The 10,085-nt window shown below is 39.6% G+C and overlaps 1 protein-coding gene across 2 annotated transcripts in view; it reads right to left on the bottom strand.

Moving 5' to 3' along the window:
• Window positions 1-7,666: 7,666 nt before the first annotated feature.
• LOC139450533 (uncharacterized) overlaps window positions 7,667-10,085 on the bottom strand; it is a 44,230-nt gene continuing 41,811 nt past the window's right edge. For both annotated transcript variants that reach the window (XM_071232262.1, XM_071232263.1), the window contains exon 3: window positions 7,667-9,227. In XM_071232262.1, coding sequence (XP_071088363.1) covers window positions 9,134-9,227 — 94 coding nt within the window. In that variant the 3' untranslated portion in view covers window positions 7,667-9,133. The remainder of the gene's footprint in view (window positions 9,228-10,085) is intronic.

Raw genomic sequence — 10,085 nt, 5'->3', positions numbered from 1 at the left:
TATGTCTGTGGGGGGCACGGTAAGCCCAGTCGAATGAGGCGCCGCAATTCGTTGTCCCTTGTCCCTTGGTCAAGCACGAAACCTATGATTTTGGGTTCGAATCTCGATTCGCCCCGAATATTTTTCTAGGTTTGTCAGCACTAAACCCGTGCTCTTGGGTTTTGCCAAAGTGGTAAACGTCTGAGACTTGCATCACTTCGGGCAAGCTGACACGTCGTGATATATAACTGGAATACTGTTAAAAGCGGTGTTAAATCCAACTCACTCACTCACTCACTATACACAATATATGTGAATAGTCATCAATCATGGTACATGTACGTAGAATCACGTTTTTCAGCAGAGTAATCAGCAACATCCGTGTTTCTTCAACTATTCCACAAGGCAGACACACAGACAATGATTTTCTAATGTCAAATAGCGAGTTACTTACAAATGGCTTGGTATAACCTGAGTAAACCAGATATACATGACTGATATATGCAGTCAGTATCGGTTGTTCACGATCTCAGGAAGACTTATTGTAATGAACTCTATTGGAGTTTTATTGTTTTATTGTTTTCGTTTTTTCTGAACCTATGGAAGACAACATGACATGCATTCCCTGGTGCTAGATGGTCGTAGAATATTTCAAGGGTTAACAGAACAGACCTTGGCCTTCACGACGGGTTATAGGTCATAGAACAGACCTCGACCTTCACGACGGGTTATAGGTCATGACATGTGCAGATGTGGCTTGTGTGAGTGAATGTTGTTTGATGCTATATTCAAGAGTATTCCATCTTAATACGGCGCTATGTCAATGTCGAATTTTGACTGCAGATGGTGGATGACTGGGTGGGGTGGCCGCGATTTTGTATGGAGGTTATATATATTTTAAAACCATCTTTTTTGATACAACTCTGAAGCTTACTTTTTTTTAAAACAAAAACCATCTTGCAACAATGTATTTTTCGTGGCAGGCCATTATTTTATTTCAACAGTCTGAATCATAATTATGTTTCACAAGTATTTTCGTGGACAGACCCCCTCTCCAGCATACATGAATCAAAAGGTCGATCCCTAAGACGTAAGTGCATGTTAAAGTATGAGAGTTACGATAGCCTAAGATCAGCAAGTGGGCCCTGATGGTGTAGATTCATCTAATACATCACACAATGAAGAGATATGTAAGGAAAAAAAGCATTGTGCAGAGAAGGACACCATGCATTAACTGAGGATCAGTAATTTGGATGTCAATTGCCTCAGCGTGACAGAATTAGTATCAATTAACTTGAGAAAATTTACTGACGTATATAATATTTATATGTATTTTTATGACAACATGCTGATGGCTTATGATTGGTAAATATTAATTATAATTATCATAATAATACCTTTGCAATTCCAATGTATTAGATGCTGCAAGTGAGTTATGGTTGATCTATTGTAGATATCGCGTGTAGATTCATATTAGTGTCTTTATTATAGATTCTAAAGACTTTTAAATATAAAGAACTACCACTTGATGAATGTGAAGCGTATCTGTCAGCAGTACCTGCAGTTACTTAGACCGGAAAATGGTGGACCAGCATTAAGGTCGACTTTATACAGCACACAATGCTATCAGCCGAAATAGATTCCACTACGCTGAAAAGTCAATATAGTGGTGAAAATAATGTGAACAGATCACTGAAGAAACGGTTAACGTGGCTTTTAAATATACCCGACTTATAATCATGAACATGGCCTGTAGTGTTTATGATTGAGGCGATAAATGTTTACCACTTTGGAGAAAAGCATGAGGTCGGATATGGTGCTTACTAACCAGGAAACAAGGTCAGGGATTTAAACCAATCGTCATAGGTTTCTAAGGAACACACAGCCAATTGCAGCGCCTTAGCCGACTGGTCCTCGAACTGGGAGTCAGATTGCCAAAATTGAAATACAGATCTCAAGTCAACTGTGTTCTTTACCATACGCGGTACGTAAGTAGACATGGTATAGTTCCCTGGTAAAGTTTAGCGTGGGTAATTATTAGTAAAAAAATAGATAGTTGTATCACCATGTTCCGTATTCGTGAATCGATACTGATAATCACTGCTCTGTTTTAACAACGTTTTCGACGCCAGCGTAGTCGTGTTATTATGAGAAGTGGGGATATGTGGTACCTGTGTTCTCCAGCACAGTTGTTGACTTGCAAAAGCAAAAATATGTATTTGAAAATGACTGGAAAATTGTCACTCACTTTTAATGGAGTACAAACTAAAAAGATTATGTTAAAACATAGCTCTAAACGAACAAATAAAAGAAGGAAATAGTCATTTTAAGCTGAAACTTTGGATTTAACTACACACTATAAATGTTTGGGTGTTTATGTCAGGAACAATCTGAATTGGTCTTCACATGCAAGAGAAACATCAACCCAGGCCAAGAAAGTTTCATTTGGTATAATGAAGAATATAAACTTCCTTGGAGTTATAAGTAACAAGTAATTCCTTTAAAATTTCTATTTTATAATTAACCAAATCTTAATGTACGGTGGTGAAATATGGGGATTACAACACTTTAATGATATCGAAAAGATTCACTTGAGCGCATATAAAAGATTTCTTGGTGTAAAAATCAACACATCTAACGCAATGGTTTGTGGCGATTGTCGTAGATATCCTCTATTCATTATTCACAGGGGCACGGGTGGCCCAGTCGTCTAAGGCGTCGTGATTCGCTATGCAGAGTTGCGTCCCTTAGGCACATCAGAAATCTATAATTTTGGGTTCGAATCTCGGTTCGCCCCGATTATGTTTCTAGGTTTGTCAGCATCATACCCGTGCTCGCGGGTTTCACGGAAGTGGTAAACGTCTGAGACCTGCATCACTTCGGGCTTTCCTCCCACATTAAGCTGACATGCCGCGATATAACTTGAATACTGTTAAAAGCGGCCTTAAACCCAACTCACTCATTATTCACAACTAAGAGGTGTAAAGTACAGACTGAAACTCCGGAAAATACATTCATCAAGATACACAACGAAATGTAACAATAATATCATGATGTTATGTGATACGAGTGGAAAGAATAACTGGGTGTGAAAAATTGCTGTGCAATAGTGGTATGCACAATGTGAAAGTGTATTTATCAAGTCTTCTCTACAGAGGCTAAACACACACACACACACACACACACACACACACACACACACACACACACACACACACACACACACACACACACACACACACACACACACACACACAGAGTATATCATAGAATGTTGAAAACTCAAACATATGTATATTGAACAATATCTAGGAGATGTAAATACTAAGAAATATCGTTATTCATTGGCATGGTTCCGATGTTCATCCCATGAACTATGCATTGAGGGTGGCGATATACAAGTACTCCTTGGTCAGATCGATTATGTAAAAAAATATGTAATATCCTAGCTAATGAGGATGAATATACTTTTTTACCTGTATGTCAGTTGTACTCCACTGGGAGAAAAATGTTTATTCCTGTATAATCCTTTCATGAATATTGTGAAATTCCGACAACTGTTAAATAATCTAGATACATTAACAACTCAAAACTTGTCCGCTTATGTACAACACGCTGTTACATGGACCCAAACTTGAAAATAATAGTTAACATTGTGTGCAACACATCTGTGATATCTCATTAATAGGCATGTAGCAGCTAGAGTGCTTGAATAAAGATTGACTGAAATATGATTTCTGCCTTTTTTTTCATGACTGCCGCTCTGAAAACAATGCTGTTTACACCAGTGTATACGTGTCATTGTGAGATGTGTGTGTCTGAGATAATGTGTTATTGGATTACCTCTTTTGAATTATTTATATATACATTTTCCTTCGTGATATTGATTATGCTCGGTCTGCGCCAATACAATTTGAAATTCATTTAGTTATTATATATTCTGTTATCCAGTCCATGATCCGTGGTTGTATAACAAGTTCTAGCTAACACAGCTCAATTAGGAGGAAAAATCAGACGTACCACTCAGACAACGAGCTTAGTGGCCGTGTTAAACTCTGGATAAAATATTGATCGGTTTTGTTTAAATATTCCAGTAATATGGCGTCGGTCTGTAAATAATCCTGTGATTGATATTACGAGTATCGAGCCACGCCGTCTGGGTACAACGACACGGAAGTCACCCAACTTGACCACCAGATCCATAAACGCCTTGTCGCAATGAGACATGACATATGTGGGGTACTGAGAAGGCATCATATTATTGGAAAGTATATATCTGGACCAAGGAATCTGTTTATGCATGTTCAAACACACATCGTGTTCAAGTCGTTAGTTACAAGAGGAGAGACGTTTTACTTGGCTGGATTAGTTTTCTGACACCGATGTCGTGCAGACTCTCATGTAACGCTATATCTCATTCTATCTCTGAGTGGATTCCATGGATGGATATGCCTCAGGTCTAGTCTTGTAAAAATGTGGAGAGTATTTCTGAGCAATGTCCACAGTAAACTGAATCAGGACCATTCTGCACTAAAGTCGTACCCTATGTCGTGGATCATTGTTCATGCTCTCACTCGTTCACCTGGGCCCACTTGCACAAAACGATCTTAGCGCTAAGACTATTGTAAGCCTATGTTAAAGTATGGGAATTAAGATCATCTTAGCGCTAAGATCGCTTTGTGCAAGTGGACCCTGGTCCAGATGTTATGTTAAACAGGTCGTCGCGATACAGATGGAACATTGCTAACTGCGGCCTCAAACATGATTCAACCACATCATAAAAAGAAACGGTCAGGTTAAATATTTGTCGAATTAAAAAAAAGGTTATGGCGGAGGGATGGGCAATTCACTATCGAGCCGTCAGTTATGAGGACTATTTCGGGGGCGTCTCATAAGAAATGGGCAATCTAAAATCAGTTCTAACAACCCTGATAGCCTGTCTGTATTAGCTACTTTAACCCAGATATTGTCTACAGATACATGTACCATCCCATATACGTCTTGTGTATGGGGATTCGGGCTGCCCAGTCGTTTAAGGCGCTAAAATACGCGTCCAGAAACCTTTGATCGCGGTTTCGCATCGCTCTGGTTATGTTTCAAGGATTGTCAGCACCATGCCATTGCTCGTGGTGTCAAAGTGGTAAACGTCTATGACCTGCATCACATCGGGCTTCCTTCCACAACAAGCTGATACGTCGTGATAGGCCTCTAATACTGGTCAAAGCGGCGTAAAACCTAACACACTCTCTCACTCTTGTGTGAGGTAATTTAATACTACAGGTTCTTTAAAAACCAAATTGGTATTTCATGCATGTTACGTGAAACTACACTGTACTGCTTTCCTCTTACAGTGAGTGAGTGAGTATGGTTTTACGCCGCTTTTAGCAATATTCCAGCAATATCACGGCGGGGGACACCAGAAATGGGCTTCACACATTGTACACATTGTACCCGGGTCTTCGGCGTGACGAGCGAACGCTTTAACCACTAGGCTACCCGACCGCCCCCTTTCCTCTTACAAACCAATATACTAAGATTCACGTACCGTATTCGACGTAATAAGCGCTCCGCTCTAATAAGAGCGGACGGCGATATTGCTAATATATTGGCTAGTGAACAATCCCCATTAGCACCCCTTCCGATTGATCAATGTACATAAGACTTATCCGTTTGTGTATAATACGCACTCGTGTGTTATATGCACCCTTATTTATGGGCAATTAAATTCTGGAAAATATATCTGTCGTATATAAACAGTTCAGGCTGTCAACATAATCCACGAAATATATCTTTCAACTCTGTTTTTTTCCACCAAAATAATATTCTAATAAGAGCGCCCTATTTCTAATTTTGAGAGCACCCTTATTACGTCGAATTCGGTACACTCTTGCATAAATATCTCACCAGCAAATGTAACTTAACTATAGTTTGAAGGCCGTATGTCATGTTTCGGTACCATGACTCGAAGTTGAAGAACTGATTACAAATCAGGTATTTCTAGTCCAAACACAAATACTTTGAGCAACTTTTAGGTGCGTGTTTATGTATAATTACAATGAAACAATCAATATATTTGTATTTCATGTCTGAGGTATTCAAGATTTCGTTTTGTATTATCTGAAATAATGGTTAACATTGGACGACAGCGTTTTTTACGAAGCCAAAGAGATTGCGTCCTTTCTGTCAAACTTGTATAGAGAATGAATTTCATATACTGTTTGTTTGCACTGTTTATACTGATGTAAGGGAAGCATATATCCCATAGAAATACCTGCATTTACCAAATTTGTATCCATGTAAAACACTGTTGAACGCTAAGGATGGAAAACAATTCCTAATTCAGCACTCTTTGTTCACCATGCACTTTGTCGTCGAAAGAATTTTTAGTATCGTGACGTCACTTAGTAAAATAATTGTGTACATCCACTTTGTAACATTGTCTGCACACTCTACAGCCGTGTTGTACTCACTGGTGTTATCTCTTTGTACGCCTGTCTTGTATATGAACCGGAGGCCTTTAGTACAACCATACATCTTAATCTTGATGTATAAGAGTATTCATTATGTTACGTGCAACTGAAATTCAAATGGATTCAAGTGGTAATTTTATTATATAATCTATATATGATATTTTAGTTTAGTCGTTAGCGTGTAAATATGTTCAACAGACCTAAATATATTGTTCATAACATACCTGTTGAAAACCTACTGCGGTGCAGATCAAGTTGTTACAGAAAATGAAGCTGTATTTAAGGTAGTCAAACATATATATGTATCACTAAAAGATGTGTATATAGAACTGTTCATTCAACAAAATGTAGATGCATTTATCTCCTTTAAACCCTTGTTTATTCTCTACCCCGTTCCCGGAATTAATTATCCCGCAGAGTGTAGGCAATATTCCACAGAGGAACGCTTCAATCACATATTTGAAGCGTGTTGGCTATGCTGACATACAACTGACATCACTGAAACATAACGCTTGTTATATGAGACTGAAGGCAAATGCGGATGTAAGCGTTAGTGACCGATGCTCCCGACTGCGTGGCTTGAAATGTCCCTGCGGCGCCACACACCAGGAACACAGCTGCGTGCGACTCGAAATGAATAAACAAACCGACAGGATATGAAGCTTTTCTCTACTCTTTATTGCATGAAATACTGTGGATTAATGTATAATGTGTACAAATAGTAGTTAGTGCATTATTATTTACATTCGAAGGCACAATGGAATTTATTAATGGTAAAACGTTTGTACCAAATATCACACCACAGAAGATGTAAGGTTCGTGCTTCAACGTGACTCCCACACTACACACTAATTCCGTACGTGACTAGAAGACAAATAAATAATCTTTGTATTACTTAGATCTGTATACAAGCAACATAGAATAGTCAAAGTGGAACAGAATATGGCAGGAATTATGATATTGAAATCAGTTTCGTTAATATATACAGGGATATATTGCACAGAATAACACATGCCTATATACAATGCATCTTTAAGTATTAACATACACATAACATGACTATTTTGATTGAGTTGGTCATATTTGAAACTTGCGAACACCTGATGATTCACAATGACTTGACAGCGATTTCAAGTTAAAAAATTTAACGCCTCTTTAGCAACATTGATATAAACTTTCATTAGACCTTGATATTATTTCAAATTGCTTGGATGAAAGATAATGTATATTTAAAACTATTAGAGACAATTGTAGTAAATGGAAGCAACAAACTTCAAAGTCACCTAGTATTTGAACCCATCCTCGTCAAGCAGGGAGATATGTTCTACTAAAATTCGCACACACCATTGGCAAGTTATAGAAAACAGTCAACCGCCCCAAATAGACGTGGAACTTTCCAGCTCACATGTTTTACATAAACAAGGCTCCGTCTCCGACAATAATGGCCTTTAAAGTGGTGTCGCTCTGAAGTATCATGTCGCAAGTGTCTGAAAAGCACCTTTGTGCGAAACATACTTACGGCATAAAAGCGATATTATTGTTATCTGTTTTGAGTGTCCTTCTTATTTATGTTATTGATCGACATTGTTTTCGATTTCGTTTCAAGGGTCTTGATGGAACCCTGTAAAACATTAAGAGGTGGTTGTTAGTCTACTTTGTTTACAGCAGAAGTAAGCACGATGTGACATGGCAAGTCGATAAATATTATCACAACTACTGAAATTACTTATGTGATTTCAGAATATGTTGAGTATAGTAGTCAGGAGTTGCTAAACGAGACATACGCTCATGTTTTCGGATCAAGAGTTTAAATCAGTAAATGGTTGATTTGTCACAGTCATTGTATCTGGTTATACATGTATCACAAACCCGTGAAGATCCCAGCAACCCATACTAGAGGGTCTATGCTTGTCGTAAGAGGCGACTAGCGGGAGTTTATGGTCAGGCTCGCTGACTTTAATTTCTTGATGCATGTCATTGTAACAAACAAACAAAATAAAAACCTGCTTTATAAGAACGGAATTCTCTGAAACACATTCCCGGTGTCATTTCATTTGGATCCCACGGCCTTAGTCGAACGATATAACGGTCACGCTATCTTTTATGGCATTACTATCTGCAGAGGCGTGAGGTTTTCAACAAACGGCTTCAACAAATGATAACACCCCGAAGAAAAGCGTTACTTATCATGAAAATAAATTCACATGAAACATTCAGGGACCGGATCCCATTTAACGTTTGTTTTATATTTCAGCACACCGACCCATTCATTTTACAATCTTGAAATAAACATCTACTCTCTATACTTACATGAACATACACAACAGTACTTCAAACGTAAGAGCCATTTTCACAAAACTATCTCAGTGCTTCAGCTGTCTTATCTATGTCAAAGTATATGACTAATGACAGTCGCAGCTCTAAGATTTCTTTGTGAACATGGCGCTGGCTGTAAGCATAACACCACTGTGGAGATAACCTTTTAGAAGCAAACAATGTATCTCTCTACACATCAGCAGGCGCAATATGCACGGAAATACCGGTGGTTGACGTGGGCTCTCACAACCCGAAGTTCATATCAGGTGATTTAGTGACGTAAGCATGCTCTGGTGCCTTGACCCCATCAGTCGACTGAAGGTCATGAAGGGATGATAAGGCCATATTGTATGTTCAAGGTCATCAGGTCAAGACATGATCACAGACTTCTTTGGAGGGAAAAGGAACGGCGAAAACAGTGCCGATATCAGAGCAAACCCGATCACAGCAAAGTAGGGCCAGCTGAAACAGTGATGTGCGTTTCACGAATGTTGTGTTTGATATCAAAATTATTGTCCTTTTAAAGCGACGTGCAAGAGAGTGTGTCTGTTGTATCCATGTGTGTGCGTGCGTGCGTGTGTGTGTGTGCGCGCGGGCGTGTGCGTGTGCGTATGTGTGTGTGTGTGTGTGTATGTGTGCGTGCGTGCGTGTATGTATGTATGAGCGTGCGTGCGTGTGTGTGTATCTGTTGTATCCATGTGTGTGTGTGCGCGTGCGTGTGTGTATGTATGTATGCGCGTGCGTGCGTGCGTGCGTGCGTGCGTTCGTGCGTGCGTGCGTGCGTGCGTGTGTGTGTGTGTGTGTGTGTGGACTGATGCTGGTTGTAAAGGGGCGGACCACATGCCGCGGTTTAAGATACCTCAAGCAGATGACACAGTGTACTGGCTCCGAGCCGTTGAGGCATTGTTAACCACCTTTTTGCCGAGAGCCAGGCAGGGCTACAACAAGTCTTATCAACGTTTTTTTTTATTTTCTTCGTACTTGTCCGCACTAATGCGGGTTTTATAATGCTAGCTCTCAGGTTGAGGTAAAATGGGGTTCAAATGATTGCACTCACATAGCGACGTACATAAATGCGTGCGTGGCTGTTTGTTCTATTCTTGTTTTAGCCCCTTAATGCCGAGCGCCAGGCAAGTAGTACCGTGTTTTAACGTATTGTGGTATGACGCTGCCGGGGATCGATCCACCGACCTTCCGCAATCCGGGCATACTATCCACTAGATCAGGGGGGCGATCATACCGAATGTAGCTCAACATATAAGCTAAATAACCAACACACAAAACAAGCACCAACATACAAAGTCATGTTGGAATTAGAAT

Source organism: Haliotis cracherodii, unplaced genomic scaffold (genome assembly GCF_022045235.1).
Source record: "Haliotis cracherodii isolate W230 unplaced genomic scaffold, xgHalCrac1.p SCAF_8, whole genome shotgun sequence".
Classification (NCBI taxonomy): Eukaryota; Metazoa; Mollusca; class Gastropoda; order Lepetellida; family Haliotidae; genus Haliotis; species Haliotis cracherodii.
The sequence above is the reverse complement of the archived record's forward strand: the minus strand, read 5'-3'. Positions and strand labels throughout refer to the sequence as shown.